The sequence below is a fragment of the Choloepus didactylus genome, chromosome 7, assembly GCF_015220235.1.
Source record: "Choloepus didactylus isolate mChoDid1 chromosome 7, mChoDid1.pri, whole genome shotgun sequence".
In the NCBI taxonomy this organism is placed as follows: domain Eukaryota; kingdom Metazoa; phylum Chordata; class Mammalia; order Pilosa; family Megalonychidae; genus Choloepus; species Choloepus didactylus.
The window spans coordinates 22,708,483-22,725,494 of record NC_051313.1 but is presented as its reverse complement, the minus strand read 5'-3'; the positions used below and the strand labels follow the sequence as shown (position 1 = coordinate 22,725,494).

Here is a 17,012-nt window from a genome sequence, read left to right as displayed (position 1 = left end):
CTTACCTCCTTCTTGAACTCACTGAGCTACTGTCACTGGTGGTGTCATCTACAAAGCAAAAAACCTCTAATCCTTTCCTCTTTCCTGTTGAATACAATCAATCCTTCCCTATGCCACAAACCCCCCCCCATTCCTCGTTTATGCCCATCCCCAGACTTATGCCCATTCCCAGGCTTATGCTCTCATACTGTTGGAATGTCTTTGTCTCAAGCCCCTATAACTGGCTTACCAGCTCCCCCCCCCCCCCCCAAATGCAGAGAACCTTCACACTGAGTTCCAAACTGATGGCCATTCAGAGCAGCCTGGCTGACTTCCTGCTCCATCCCTGAAAGTACACCCCCAATAAAAGCTCATGTCTCAGACCTTGCCCAGTGCCTTGTAGCCCTTTGGCTGCAGAAGCCCCTTTGGGCCTTGACACTGCCTCCTTGTTCTGCTCTTGGGAAGGTCTGAAAGGTATAATTTCCCTTATCTTCTGACTTTCTCCACTGTCTCCCCAAAACAGTGATTGATTCTCAGGGTTAGTCCTGTTTTTGACTTAAACTCCATTCTTTTTACTTTTCTGCAGTTTCAAATTTTTCTAGTATGACCATGCATTATTTTCACAATAAAATAAAGAAAAACAATAATATAACAAGTCGTCCAGGCAGAGAGATGATGAAAGTCCAAAATAATTCATTAGTAACAGAGATCAAGAAGAATGTGAATTTGAGAGAAAGAGATTTGGGAGGAGATACAACCCACAAGTCTTGGTTAGAATAGTGTGAGGGGGGTGAAAAACAAACACTTGATTTATGTAATTGTCATCTATTTGAAAGACACACAAATCCAGCGTAAAAAAAGTTATTTTTTTTCTTGTACTCACAGAAAATTGTTAAAGATGTTTTATTTGCAATCATTCATCTGTTTAAGATTATTTTGTCACGTGTTTCTTATTCCACAATAAAAATAAGTGTATATTTTGGGTCATTAACAAAAGCTTAGGTGAAATAAGGAGAGTTCATTTTCTTGGGTGACCTTTTCTTTTTCAGTTAACTTTGATTTAGTGAGAACAAAGCCTCATTGTGAGAATGTCTTACTGTGATAGATATTGACTTGAAGAACAAAAGAGAAGTCTAAAAGATAAAAGCCCTAAAAATGGATGTTTGAAGAGTATTAACTATACCACATTCACCAGACTTACTTTTAATAAAAAAGGTGTTAAAAATGTATTTCCCTTCTTTGAAGGAAGGATTTTTACAGTGGTGTTCCAGAAACCCATCTGACTTCCAGTTACTGGATCAGAATGTTCCAGTCATATTGGTAACCCCAGGGAAACAAATTTTCATTAGTACTGTGGTCAAAACAAATGACGTAGCTGATTGCAGAATTATTAAGGTATTCAATTGTGCTTTGTTTAATGTTAAACAAGATTGATATTGACATTTTCTAGCAATTTTTTCCAAGGTAACAGCTGTGTTTTTATGTATTGACAGCAATGGTTTGTGTGGAAAGGAAGGGAAATGAATAAACAATGTTCCCATTTTGTTATTTCCATGTGTGATAATCAGTTTCTAATGAGATGCCCCCAGCCGATGTCGTTGTTCATCAAAATACATGCTCTAGATCTCAATGAGTTTAATTATTGTGGGGACAATAAAATGAGGGCATTTAAATCAACGTAAAGTGGAAAAATTGTGAAGGTTAAGCAGCAGCATGTCCTAGGCTGCGCAGAACTAATTTTGATGCCTCTGTTCTCTCCTCCTGGAAGGAATCATTTTGGAAGGGGGCAGTAAGGTTCATCCCAAGGGTATTTTGATCAGCATGATAGCTAACACATTAGAATGAGATCAGCACATCCTTAGTCGGCATTTTGGATACAGAGATCAGCTCTTCGTATAGAGAAGACTCCATAAGTAAAGAGGAGACTTCTGTATGGTATCTGGGATACTGCAGATTGCTTTCAGCCTCATTTAGTAATATGGATCAAAAGAGAAATTGTTTCATTATGGGCATAATCTCACTTAACTTTGCAAAACACCACCTTCTGTTTTACCAGAAAAACAGTTTAAAATCTAAGGATAGAAAATAGAACATGTTTACTGAATGTGGTTCCTTTACATGAGACTCCAACTTTGTTTGATTTGTGGTTTTGTTATCTTATCGAGCAAACCAAGAAATTGCTAAGCTAAGAAATGGGAGTACATTCTACTGTGGCTTTTTCCAGCTGTCCTGTCTCCTAGGCCATATATTTGCTCATTTATTAGCCAAGGAAAATCTAAGAACTTGACAGCTTAATGGTCAGTGAATAACAGTCTTGAAATATCTTATTAGAATATGGGGCTTTTATCCCCAAAGCTGAATGTGTTCTGTTTCTTACCATGTTTACATCTCATGCCATCATATGATTATATTAGGGAATATTTTATTATTTCTGTTTGTTTTGTTTTATGTGTTGGTGTTCATTGTCTGAATCAATCCTAGTAAAAGACCCTGCTAGATAGCTAAGGAAGGATGAGTATCACCTTTTAAAATATGAGCAAACTGAGGCTCAAAGAATTAGGTCCGTAGGCTGAGATCAAAGCTGTCTTACAGAGCAAAGTGTCAGTGAGGGGCCTCTCCAGACTGCTGAATTGAAACTCCCTGGAGAAAAGCAGAGTAAAATCAAATCTTAACCCCTGAATTATTGATTATCTCATTTTTCTCTCAAACCATTTTCTTATCTATTGCCCAACATCAAATTGTACAGACGCTCAAGAGGGCAAAGGAAATAGAAATGATTAAGAGAATGCTGACTGTGCCTGGATAGAAGGTGATGAACAAGATCCTAGTTAAAATAACTGTTTACCACATACCTGCTGTGACAGAGGGCCCTGGATGGTGGAGACCAAGGCCCTGTTCTCAAGGGGTTTACATTCTATTAAAGTAAAAAATTCTCAAGAAGGAGTAATAATTACAGAGTCACACATCAGTTTATGACAGAGTGACACACCAATCAGAAAACACTGTGAGTTGTTGGATTTCAATTTTTTATGATAAACTTCATCTCTTATACATCTTTTTTTTGCCTTAGTACAGGATTGAAAGTGTCAAATGTGTTAAGTAATGTATCAGTAAGCTATTATATTAGAAATCATAATGATAATTGTGTATTGTCATTATGCAGTTTTCTCTCCCAGGAAACACAGCTATTTCTTCAGACTACTGTCTTGAGTAGAAAGAAAAAGAATCACTCAGACCTAAGCCAGTTCACACCTGGCCAGAACTTAATACTCAGGAGCATGAGCCAATTATAAGGGATTTGTTTTCACGGATATGCTTGCCCATCACTTCAAAAGGTATCACTGAAAATCAGAACTTTTTAAAACTATAACACATCAAAAATGGGATTATAGGAGGGTAGCAGTATATTTCAGTAGAAAACAATGAGTATTTTATAGCCTAGAGAAGAATCTGAATTTTCCTCAGAACTTGAGTATTTCTCAGTAATTTTCTAAGAAGTATTATTGATGATATAAAATTGAGGAAAGTCCACATCTCAACATAAGAACTTTTAAGTGATTAGAAAAGAAAAAAATAGCGAGAAAATGTAATTTATAACAATATAAGGAAGTTATTTTCTTAAACAATTTCTCAAAGCCTCACAGAATGAAATTAATGTAATTCCTACTAGCAAATCATTTTTTCGATTTTTTTTTCATTCCTAGATTGAAAAAGAAAAAACAAGCTAAACAAAATGCAGAGACAGCCTCAGCTTCAGCCACAAGAATTCATACTGGAAAAGAAGACGCTAATACAGTCATTCTAGAACAAGACAAGTGCAACATTACTGTGGACAAGGAGGATTATATTACTGATGAGAAAAAAAAGAGAAAAAATAATCAGTTAAAAGAGATCAGGCGTACAGAATTAAAGAGATACTATACTATTGGTGAGTATTGGTGGCAGTACTGCATTTTCATCAAAAAAGTCTGTAATAATTTTTAAAGACTTAAATTTATAGTGATCATAACAATAATAGCAATAGTTTATTGAGCAGCTATTATGTATCCCAGGCACTTGCTTTATGTACTTACTCTTGGGCAAGGGATGGCAATGAAATAAAGGTGTTGGTGTGTCTTGTTCAACACTGTGTCCCCTGCATCTAGAACAGCACCTGGCATTTAGCATGTGCTAAAACACATTTTTCAAATGAGTGGTCATTTTCCTGTATGAAAAATATTTTTCTTTTTAAAAAATTTTTATTGTGGTAACGTGTGTCTGACATAATATTTCCCATTTTAACCTCTTTGAAATATGCAATTCAGTGGTGTAAATTATGTTCACAGTGTGTTTCCATCACCACCATCCATTATCAAAACTTTTCCATTACCCCAAACAGAAATTGTGTACCCTTTAAGCATTAACTCCCTGTTTTCCTTAATGTATATAGATATGTCCATTAAAGTATTAGTGGAAATGCCTGTACATTTTTGGCATCATCCAGGCAGTAGAAAATGCAGGAGACATGGCCTAGCATAAGTCAGTTTTTGTTAAGGGGACACTTAAAATAGGTCCATAGGATGATACAGTTTCTCAGAATAGCTGTTGCATCTGAAACTATTAGTAGAAGTGGCATATCTCAAATGGTGGAGGAGATCATCCTGTTTTACTTGGCTCACCCTTCTCATGCCTACTCTTCCTATCCCAAACAGGCCTGGGGTATGTTCAATAGGGAATGCAAAAAAAAAATAAAATAAAATAAAGAAGTAGGAGTCAAAATGTGATATGGCATATGGGTAGTGTGGGTAGTGACATACTCGAGATTGCTAGGCTGAGAGAGGAGACTGGGGGGTGTCTGGGAGCATGTCTGCAGAGAGGTTGTGTGGAACTTCATTTTGTAGCAAAGACTGAGATGTGTTCTGTAGGGTCCCAAACTTGGTTCCAGTTATGCCAAAGTTACAGGGAGTCACATTTGGTCTCTTTGTTTGGTCCAACTTTCTAGCAGTGCACTTCAGAGATAAAATGGACTGCCACTGGGGTGGTCTTGGGCCCAGATTGCTGACCTTGCTCCCGCAGAGGCAGAGGGGGTACTTGAAACCAAGTGCTTGTTCTTTGTACCATTCCAGAGGGCTAGGTGGTGTATTCCACAGCTTAATGGTTGTTTTCAAGTTCGAACCATTCTGTGTTTTATTAAAACTTTCCACTGTCAACCTATTGAGATGTCTGTGTAATTAATAAACTTCCTCTTAAAATTTAAAGTGTTGAATATTATCTCTTGTTTCCAAATAAGAGGAAAAGGATAAAGGATAATTGCAGTTCATATCTTCTTCTACACATATCATTTATACCACATTTGACCTTTGAAATTTTCTGGATTTCTTAGTTGTTCATTTTAAAATATTATCTTTTTCATGCTTACTTTAAATGTTGTTGTTAAAGTAGAGACGTTTTCCGCCAGTTAAGTGGAATTTGCTCTGTAGAGTTTCCCTGAAAGAGGCAGATAGTGTCCTATCCATCGAGGTTTCTTTTTGGTCATGCTGCTCCTCTGATTGTAGATAGCCAAATCCTTTTACTGTTTTTATCTCTTATTATGAGCTGCATTAGATAACTGTTTAATGTGGTGGACTCTTTTGCCTGTGTAATGCTCTGAGCTTGCAACCCTTCACTGTACCTGACTAGCTCCAGTGTAACTTCGCAAATCAGCTCAGTCATCATCTCTTCTGGGAAGTCTTTCCTCTCCCTGTCTGGGTTAGATCTCTGCCTGCACTGGTATGATTTATTGGTGTCCCCATTTACAGGCTGTGATGGTTGGGATCCTGTATTGGTGCTCTTTAAATGTGCTTCAAGTGAATGAATTAATACATAGATGAATGAATGCTCTGTTTTGATTTGTTTGCATTTTATGAGAAGTCTGGAAGCATATAGGTGACAGTGCAGTAGTTGATCAAAGTTATCCTGTGATTTTATTTGGTAGCAATAAGTAAAGCCATAATAGCTTGCAGCTTCTCTCAAGGTTGGTTTGGAGGTCAGGGCATTTCCCCAGGGGAATCCAGTGCGTAGATCTGGGGAACACACAGAGAGTAAAATGAAAGGGAATGGACTACCAGTGACAACATATTTATAGAAAAAAGACTGGAAGGATATATACCAATACATTGCTAGTTGTTTTCTCCACTAGGTGGGCCATCGGGTTCCGGGGCTCCGCAGTCTTTTCCACACCTGCCTCGCTGACAAGTGCCATTTGGCAGGTTTACTAATCTCCTGTGGCATACGCCCTGGATCCCCATCCCAGGACATTGTTCTATACCACTAGGTGGAGCTTCAGACCCAAGTCAAGAGTAATCCTGGTTCCAGGTCACCGCTGCTTTTGATGGTTTTAGTCTGCGGAGAAAGGAGACATTAAAATGTGGTGGCCTTGTCAGCCACTCTGTGTTTTAAAATGATGACTCTCAGGGCACTGGAGACAAATGGGATTGCACTGAACCTGAGGGAGGTCCGTGCTGGCCGGAGGCTGGGGCTGAGCCCCTGGGACAGGACCGGACAAAGGTAGGAGCTGGCGTAAAGAGGAGACACAGGGAGGAAAGATTTTGCACAGAGAAGCTGCAGCATTTGGTGGCCAGCATAGTGTGTGAGGGAGGAGAAGTACAAGAATCAAGAATTGGCACACTAGAAAACTCAAAGAGTGAGGGAGGAAGAGAATGGATTTGTGTTTGGAGGTGAGGTGTGTGGTTTGAAGTGACCATGACACATCCCATGGATTTGTCTGAGGAGCCTACTTGCAGGTGTGAGGTTAACCCATAAGCGTAAAAGAAGTAATCTGGGGAACACACAGAGGAAAATTGAAGGGAATGGACTACCCGTGGTAACGTATTTATAGAAAAAAGACTGGAAGGATATATACCAATATGTTGCTAGTTGTTTTCTCTGGGTACAGAAATTTCCGGGGAGTTTTAATATTCTTCTTCATCATTTTTATGTATTACACATTTTACAGCTATTTTAATATTAATAATACAAAAATGTAGAGCACTGAATAAAATAATGGATGAAAAAGGACTTAGCAAAAAAAAATCAAGCAAATGTGTAGTTCCGTAATCAACATACAAGAAAATAATAGCTGTAGATAATTATTCCATATCTGTGACTATTATCTGCCTTATTTAAGGCAGCTTGTTTTGACAAAATACTATTTTTGCTTGTTGAATTAGATTTATCCGTGCTTTTCTTCAACCTTGGGTAATAATTCCCTGCTGTCTCCTTACACTTAGAAGGATACATACAACAGTTAAGATGCTGATAAAAGATGTTATGGCAAGATTGAGTCACTAGAATTGCCTGGTTGTAACAGAAACGGTGCTGATTCTAAAAATGTTTTGTTTTGGTTTTGAGAGTGGAGTAGAAAAAAGCAGGTGGAGTGACAATTGCATTCAGGCAGATGGCATCAGATAAATCTAAGTCCAGCACCTAGCACAGCCCCTGGTACACAATAAGCATGAAAAAAAGCTGCTGGAATAAGTAACCGCAACCCTTCTATACTGGGTCTGTAGTCACTAGTATATTGGACTCCTTTTTCACTTATGCTATTTATCCATATCAGCTTTTAAAAAGGTATCGTATGGTAACAAAGTATCTTAACGTATTTTTCAAAATCACCTATTAAGTGTAGTTGAATTTGACAAAGCATGTTGTAAAGTTTATAAATGTATCAGGAGAGGTTTGGTCCGTATTATAGTATCAAAATATATTAATGGCATGAAATATAGCACCCAAAATTTACATATTAAAGGAATACGTTGTTTCTTAATCTTAGGATGGGGTACATCCTTGTTTCCAAGAAGATGGAGGAGATAGGAATGGAATTTTTAAAATATGGATAATGTCTCAGTGTAGGAATGTTCTTCAGCTAAGACAGAGCTATGCAGGTGTAAGGCTGAAAAGAGATGGAGAAATTTCATAAACAAGAGAAGTAATCTTAAACTGGAATAAAATATAATTATTATGATTATATAATGTTTTAATGCAGAGGGTTCATAGGAGGAAACCCTGGATTGTAAAATAGAAATTTTGAAAGGATTGTACTTGGGAACTCATTATAAGAAACACAGAGCACTTGAATAAGAGTATGGTCAATTTTGTGATTATCTTAATCAAAGATTTGTTTAGAGAGAACCTTTGCAGTGTGAGGACAGAATTTAGCTTTTCAGTAATAAATACTTATATCTATACTAATTGCTTCAAAACACAGTTTTCTCTTTTGAATTTAAAAGAAACTCAGCAGCAGCAAAATGAATTAAATCCTCTACTTCTGTTATACATTTTGTTTTTTACCACAACATGAAAGTAACCAACTACTGAGTTATCTTTTATGATGGCAACCTAGATATTTTTCCTTACACAGGTTTATTTTTTTCATTATGTTTTTTAACCACAATGTGCGAAGGTTTCATAACTGTCTTTTGTCTTCATTTCCCACAGCAAGTTCAGAGGGCCAAGGTTTTGTTATTTTGCTAAATTAATTTCCAAACCTAAGCAGGTCAAGCCACAAACATATATTTGCCCTGCTCTTCTATTAAGTGGTAATGATCATACCAGTACTTTAGGTCTCAAGATATTAAAGAATACAAGAGTTTTTGAAAATGGACTTCGATGTGGAAAGATAATCAAGAATCTAATTATATGTTAAAATTATGTTTATCAAGCAGACTGTAAAGAAAATGAGGGATTTGGGTATAAAATAAATTGAAATTAATTGTTAGGAAAGAAATAGTTTGGCCTGTGCTTCTTGGGGCCATGAAGAAAGTCAGATTAATGTTTAGGTGAAGTCACACCATACGAATCCAGGCGGTGAGCAGGACAAACATGATGATATATGCCCTAGAATGCAAAAGATGTGGCTGATTGGAGAGAGAGCTGACAGGTATGGGAACATGAATGAAGATTCTGAGAATCAAAGGTGTTCTTGGAGAAGAGACCAGAACAATGAGAATAGAAGCAGAAATCAAAGATGGTAATACAGAAGGTGGCTTTCAGGAGCTGAAACTCATACTCGGGTTTCAGAGTTGAGAGAGCTTACCATATTTAGGCCGAATTAAGGGAAAGATACAGCACTTAGATAAATCATGGCAAATGTTCATGGAAAAGGGGAAAAATCTTTAAAACAAATGTTGTCTACAAAGGATGAAAAAAAAAAGGCATGGCAGATTTAGCCACAGCAATTAATTAAAATCATCTTCTTCAGGGTTTTGAAGTGGAAGTTGTTTTTCAGGTTCAAAGACAAGACATTCGAAGATATTTAAGGGCCGAGGAAACATACTGTTATCAGTCAGGGTTCTCCAGAAAAAGAGAACCTATATAAATAAAGAGATTTATTTTAAGCAGTTGGCTCACCCATTTGTGAGAGCTGGCAAGTCTAAATTCTGTAGGACAGACTAGAGGCTGGAAATTCTTGTAAGAATAATATTGAAGTCTTGAGCCCAAATTTCTTAGGGGATGCTGTCAGGCTGAAAATTCCGGTAAGAAATGTTTAATAATGCCTTGAGTCTGAAATCTGTAGTAGAGGCCAGCAGGCTGGAAACTCAAAAAAGAATAGAGGGTGAAATCTGGAGGTAGAATTTCTTTTTTCTCTCTGGGATCCTCAGTTCTTTGCCCTTCAGGCTTCCAACCAACTGATTGTATGAGACACCACATTACTGAGGATGATCTCTTTTACTTAAAGTAAACTGATTATAGATGCTCTTCCCATCTGCAAAATACCTCCACAGCAACATCTAGGCTAGTGTTTGACCAAATTGACACATAAAATGAACCGTCACACATATCTTTTGTGTTGTAACTCTCATGAAACAAGATTACTAAAAGTCAGAGGTGTTCTTGTTTAATGGAGTTGCAGTAAAATCTAGTCCTCAAGTATGGAAAAAATCATTTTATAATTGGTAGTGACTATTGCAACTAACGAAACGAAATTAAAAATGCATAACCATTGTAAATATGGTTACAAGCATGAATGTGAAAGGCATAAAAAATTCTTAAAATCCAAGATCTACCCCCAATTATGTAATAATCAGCAAGTTTTATAATACTAAGAATAAGTATTAAATATTGAGAAAAGGTAGTGGAAAAGAGAACAGAGAGAGTAAGAATCCTGTATCTATCTTAAATAGAAGGAAACCAGATCTTGCTTATCCCTCCCTCTCCAGCATTTATTCATATTTTATAATCTGAAGAACCCCAATTTCCTGACCCCACATTACTGAAGGGCCAGAGAGTGCCTGAGACATAAAACAAACATACCCACGGAGTAGAGAGACATTTTTGTTTCTCAGGACATGGCAGATTCTCAAGCCCCGAGAGAGGGACTTTGAGCTATTTTTCAACCTCAGTGGACTGTTGGTGCTTTTTTCTCTCCCTTGTTTTGTTCAACTTTGTCACTGTTGACTTTTCCTTCTATACCGGTTGCAAAAACTACCCTGTTTAAAAAAGTAAGGATATTGAGAATGTGGTATAACCTTGTTCGCTAAAGAAATTGTTCCAAAGGAAAGAACAGGGTTTAGAGTCTTAGAAATTCCAGTCATTAAGAAGTACGGATGTCTACATATAAGTAACTCTGAAACAAAATCCCTAAGTACAATTCAATCTAAGTAATCACCTTAGATGTAATGGTTTAAATATACCAATGGAAAGACAGAGACTATCAGAGTGAATAAAAGAACAATACTCAGCTCTAAGTTGTCTATAAGAAATTCACTTTAAATATAAAGACACATATAGATTACAAGTAAAGCAGTGGAGAAAGATACAACATGCTAACACTAATCGAAAGAAAGCTTTAGGAGCTTTATTAACTTCGAACATAGATTGGTTTCTGAGCAAAGAAAATTATCAGGGATAAAAAGGGCATTACACAATGATAATTTCCAAATGGTCAACAAGTACTGTTCCCACGACACCACCCTGAGGATCCCAGCAGCAGCCCCACACCCATCAGGCAGAGCCAGGATGCCAGCCACTGCCAGCCGTCTTCGAATCCTGAGCTTTTCCTACCATCATGACTAATTAGTTATGTGGGTGATTCTCTGTTAGGTGGCTTCTCTCATTAAAATGCCAACTCCATGAGGGCAGGGCTCTGTCTGGACCCACTGGAGACAAGTGGAATCCATGGGTAGATGTAGATCCCTTACAGAAGGCTCCCATGCATTCACTCACTGTCATTTATCCAGTCCCCATTCATTGCGCATCTGCTGTAGGTATGAAGATGAATCATGGGCTCTTGCCTCAAGCAGTTCACTTCCTAGTTGTGGAACCAGATGTGCAAACACATTTTAACCCAGTGTGCAAAGTCCAACCATGGAAATCAGTTCAACCTAATGAGACATCCCAGGGAAAGAAGGGACTGACTGTTGGGGGCTGTCTGGGAAGGCTTCCTGGAGGAGGTGATGCAGAGCTGGGTTCTGAAGGGTGGAAGGGAGTTTGCCAAGTAATGATACTGAATATTTTAATTGCACTCTTTACTGAGTCAGGCCAGTAATTTGAGAAGTGTGTGTTGCCAAGAGAGAGTCCGTTCTTTCTTCAAGCAAATGCAAGTCTAAATTTTCTTCAGAGACATTTATGACTTTGTTTTTTTACTTTTAAATCTTTAATCCACCTGAATGGATAGGAGAGTGATCTAGATTTTTCTCCAGATCTTAGCCAGTGTTTATCCAACATTATTTAATAACAGTCCTTAAGGTTTCCTGAGCCTTTACTAAATACGGTGAGGACTGCTTTACATGAATTGCTTTTTCTCCCCTGTTGTTAGATCCTAACCAGGATCGTGTATTGCCTTTAATTGCCGGTAATTGTCCTTACTATAACTCTCTCTAGGTCCAGTTGGTATGTCCATTTTATAGCCTGGGAAACTGCGTTTTCAATTAAGTAAAGCCAGTTGTCCAAGGTCATTGAAGTCTGACGCCAAAGCTTCCCCTCAAACACAAAGTTATGTATATGGCAAGTGCCATTCTTTTCTCATTGTTATGATGGCATGTTTAATTTTTACTAAATTCTTGCACTTCAGTTCTGTTTTTTTAGTTATTTGAACAGAATTGTTTAATTGCTATGGCTTTATAAATATATATTTTAACATCCGTATGGTGCTCCTACCTTCATTTCTCTTTTAAAAATAATTTTGGATAGTCTTATGTATTTATGCTTACAGATAAATGTAATTATCAATTTATCAAGTTTCCCATCTCCAAAACAATTTATATTTTTTATTTAAATTGCATTTAATTTAAAAATTAATTTGAGGGCTAAGTGAAATATTTGAAAGAGTGAGACTTCATACATATATTGCCATGGTCCTGTTATATTTATCCCTAGGTATTTTATAGTTTGGTACCACTACACCTGTGATTGTTCTGATTATGTTTCTATTGCAAATATAAAGAAAGGTAACTGACTATTGTATCTGGCCACCTTACTGCATATTTTTAATAAATTTCAGAAGTTTTTGCAATAATATTGTTCTAGGTAGACAGTCAAATCATATGCTAATAATCAGATTTTCATGTCTTTCTTTTCAGTGTTTAAAACTTTTATCTGTTGCTTTGACTAGAGGTTCTAGGACAAGGTTGAATAGAACCGATGATTGTGGGAATTCTTATTTTGATATTAGTTACTGTTTTACTTTTTATTTATTTTATATTATTTTTCAAAACTTTTTATTTTGAAGTCCTTTCACACTTATGGGACAGTTACAAAAATAATACAAACCCCATATAGAGAGCTCCAACATACCCCTATCCCCCAAATACCCAGATCACTCAATTTTAACATTTTGCCACATTGCTGTATCTATTCTGTCTATCCATAAATCTATCAATCCATCAGTCTATCCATCTCCCTGTCTCAATTCATCAGTCTGTCTATCCATCTCCCTGTCTATCCATATGTTTGTCTGTCTTTTTAACAATCTATTTTCTAGACACTTGAATGTAGGTTGTATATACATCATGGTCCTTGAACACTTAATACTACCATGTTCATTACCTAAGAACAAGGATATCCACTTATAGATCCACCTTAAGTACAGTCATCAAGTTTAAGAAATTTAACATTGATATAGAGTTTATAGTGTATATTCCAGTTTTTGTATATGCCCCATCAATGTCCTTTTGAGCCTTCTCTCCTCCCTTGTTAGATCCTGTCTAGGATCATGTATTGCCTTTAATTGTCATTGTCTCTTTAGTTGCTCTCTTTCTTTCTTTTTTTAATTGTGGGAACATATATACACCATAAACTTCCCATCCCAACCTCACATTGTTTTTTAAGGCAGTGATAAATTTAAGATAAGGTTTGTAGATGTTCCAAACAGAAACTTGACTATTTGTCTGCCTAATAGGGATAAAGAATCCCTCCCTGCCTCCGTTCCTTTCATTCAGTACACATTCATTCAATATCTACTATATAAATGCCACACATTTTGCTAGACTCTTGATACAAACTTAAAAGTGCGTCCCATGTTATTACTTTTTATTTTTAATATTTTCTCTTAGTTTCTGATATAAGGGCTCAGCTCAGTTTACACAGATACACTTTTGGGGAGTTGGGTCTTGTAATTTCTAAAGAGATCATTAATGACCAGGTGGGTACCCATTGTACAATTGTTGCACAGGTGCTGGGCATCCCCTCTTCGTCCTTGGGATTTCCAGAGTGTCTCCATTACATCTGTAGTGTTTCTGCACTCATCCCCCCCTGGAGAGTTTATTTTTATGACCGTAAATACTTGTGGTTTGGCCTTGCATCACATAATGTTAGCTTCCATGTTTAAATCACTGGAGTGGTAGATATCATGCCCAGAAGCCTTAAAAGCTTTGCTGGAACTGCCTTCCACAGCACAACAGAAATAAAAGGAATGGGTGGAGCGTGTGCAGTGTCTGTAGGTAGCTCTCCCTCTGCATACCCTGGGATCTTTCATCCATAAAGTTGTGGGCTGGGCCTCGCTGGTGCCTTGGTTCAGGCTGCAGTTGGGTAATTAACCAACTCCTGCAGATCTGGAAATGTTATCATGAAGTCATTCAATTTTATTTCTTATGGGGAAATTGCTATTGATATATAGTCTTTGGGTTTGCATTGCCTTTTCTGGAGTTTATTTCTAATGAATATCAAAGAGTAACTAAAATGTCTTCATCGTGGTAAGGAAGCTCCCTTCTATTCTGAGTTTTCTAACAATCGGATTTTTTTTGTTGTTTTATTTTGCTCTTTTTAAAAAAGTATAATCCTGACTGGTTTCACCAAATGCTCTTTTGGCATATATTGAAGCAATCAGAGAACGTTTTTCTTCTTTAAACAAGTTATAACCTATTACTCTTGCAGTTCTGGAATTAAACCTTCTTGGTAATGGTTTACTGGTCTCTTAACAGACTCTTCACATTAGTATCTACTTGTGGTAGCATTTGTTGAGCCCTTGCTCTGTGGCAGACTCTGAGCTAACCCTGTGTCCATCATCGCATTTAATCCTCTGAACATCATTTATATGGAGGTAGTTTCTCATGTACCAATTAGGAAACAGAGCCACAAAGATTTTAGGTAACTTAACATCAGACAGCCATGAGAGAGTGTCAGGGCTGATAGAAGAACCTGGCTTATTTTGACTCCCCAACCAGATTCTAATCAGAAAGATGTTTGGAGACATCAGGGAGATGGTGCATAACCTGCTTTCATGGCCAATGTCATCAAGCTCTCATGGCGGATGCAGCACTTCCCAATGTAGGGATGTGCCTGTCATTGGACACAGATCTGCCTGTTCGTAAACCTGGGTACCCCTTTCTTTGAAAGCTCTAGAGAGGCAATGCCACTCTTGCCCCTCCGAATCTCTCTCATTTGGATGCCGTGGGAACCATCGTCTCTCTTTAGACAAGGGTTGAGGGCACTGTGCTGCTGTGCTGTCAGCCTTGTGTACCCCATTCAGACTGTCTTAAGGGGAGAGCATTGACTTCAAGGGGAGTGAGGGAAGAGGGGAGACACACAGGACCAGGGCAGATTGGGTCCTGATAGAAAAGTTTAAAAACCTGATAATTTGCAGAAGTTCTGTTTGTATTTGTTAAGATGATTGATAACAACAGAAAAAAAATCTACGTACTATATTGTCTGTCCTTTTCTAAATATGTAGAAATGATGGAATCAGGATCCAGGGAATTCACAGCTCTTTTTTCTGTTTCTGTTTTCATGTACAATAAGGAATAATGTCCAGTGTCTTTACTTCACCGGGTCCCCCGTGGCCTGTGACAGGAGCCAGATGCCCGGGAGTGAACGTCATTGGTATTTTGTCATTCTTGGCCATTTTTCTCAGAACCAGAACATCTACTCAGTACTTCCTTCTTTATCACCATCCCCAACACCACTCCCACACTTACTGGCTTCATCAAATCCTCCAGTATCCCCTCTTTGCATCTTAACCTCTTTTCCTGTCTTTTCCCATTATTATGTTCTCCATCCGTGGTGGGCAGAGTAATGGCCCACCAAAGATGTCCACATCCTTATCCAGAACCTGTGAGTATGTTGGGTTACATGGCACAGGAGAACTATGGTTGCTAAGCAGCTAATCTTAAGGAGATCATCCTGTTTATCCAGGTGGGCTCAATGTAATCGCAAGGGTCCTTAAAAGTGAGAAATGGACGCAGAGGAGAGAGAACCAGAATTGGCAACATGCTGTTGCTGGCTCTGAAGATGGAGGAAGGGGGCCACAAGCCAAGGAATGTGGACAGCCTCTCGAAGCTGGATAAGGCAAGAAAACAGGTTCTCCCGTAGAGCCTTCAGAAGGAAACTCAGCCCTGCTGACATCTTGATTGCAGCCCGGTCAGACTCATATTGGACTTCAAACCTACAGAACTAAAAGAAAATAAATTTGTGTTTACTTTTAACTTTAAGCTACTAAATGTAAGGTGATTTGTTATAGCAGCCATAGGAATCTAATACAGCATGCTCCTCACAATGCCATTCTCCTTACTCCTCCAGCGTCTCCCTGCCCCTCACCCACCACTGGTCTAGCATGAGCTGCCCTGCGCTGTTCTTCCTGAGCCCCAAGGAGGCCCCTGCAGCAGTGCATTTGCTTTCTCCTTAGATGGCCTGTCACCGGGTGTTGAGATTCCACTCCTGGAAGAACTCTCATTGCTGTTTCTTAATATTCACATTATCAAACCCTTGTCTTGTCCATAGTAATGCTTCAAAATTCCATTACCTCATGAGCCCCAAATCCTGCCTTCACCCCGTTACATATTAGCAGATGTTCTTACCCCTACTTTACTGATATGGTCAACACAATCTGTCTTAGACCCCCTCAGTTTCCCATTTTTCACCCCCAGGAACTCTCTGTGATCTTCCAGTAATCCATTCTCAGGTTTCTGTCTCTTGGCCCCACTGTGGTGTTTGACATGTCCACACCATCTTCCTTAATGTAACTTTCTTTTTGTGGCCTCTGTGACATTATACTCATATTTCCATCCTAATTGTTCTCCTCCCCCTCCTTCATCAACCTCACTCCTTTTCTCCCCAAATCTAAAGCTGTCCTTAGGTTCTGTTCTCCCTCCTCCGATCTCTTTAAATTCACTCTCTTGACAGTCGTAACCTCATCCAAGGTTCACAGCTCATCCCTGCAAAGGATTCCTTCATTTCTAGCCTCTCTCCCTCTCCAGGCCTGGACGTACTGCTGGACCGCATTTCTGTTAGCCCATAACACCTTGAACTCAGAACAGGAGCAAATGAATTCTCTGCATTCACCAAAAGAGGTTCTCCTCCTACTTGCCTATTTCTGTTACTGGCACTAACTTCTTCCATTCAGGTGAGCCTTGCTCTTATCTTCCTTGTTCTCACCTTCCTGGTCAGTGACTGGGCTCCTTGCATCTCTGCCTTGTACCACTGTTTTAGTTGAAGCCTTGGTTACCCCCTCTCTTGGCTCGTGCTGTGGTTTTCTAACAGGTCTTTATGCCTTGCGACCCTCTGTAAATCCCAGCCAATCCTAGATGCGGCTGCAGAAGACTCTGCTTGAAGCCCATCTCTTAGTGCCACCTTTCCCCCCACGC

General features: G+C 38.5%; 1 protein-coding gene across 7 annotated transcripts in view; it reads left to right on the top strand.

The window, feature by feature from the left end:
• Positions 1-17,012, top strand: part of NCOA7 (nuclear receptor coactivator 7) — a 154,789-nt gene that overhangs the window by 66,493 nt on the left and 71,284 nt on the right. For 6 of the 7 annotated variants that reach the window (XR_005217974.1, XM_037843822.1, XM_037843827.1 and 3 more), the window contains one exon: positions 3,684-3,907. Coding sequence is in view for 5 of the 7 variants with exons in the window: in XM_037843822.1 (XP_037699750.1) it covers positions 3,684-3,907 (224 nt within the window). In the remaining 2 variants the exon portion in view is untranslated. Of the gene's footprint in view, positions 1-3,142; positions 3,315-3,683; positions 3,908-17,012 lie in introns of all 7 variants that reach the window. The other variant, XM_037843823.1, reaches the window with a different exon arrangement.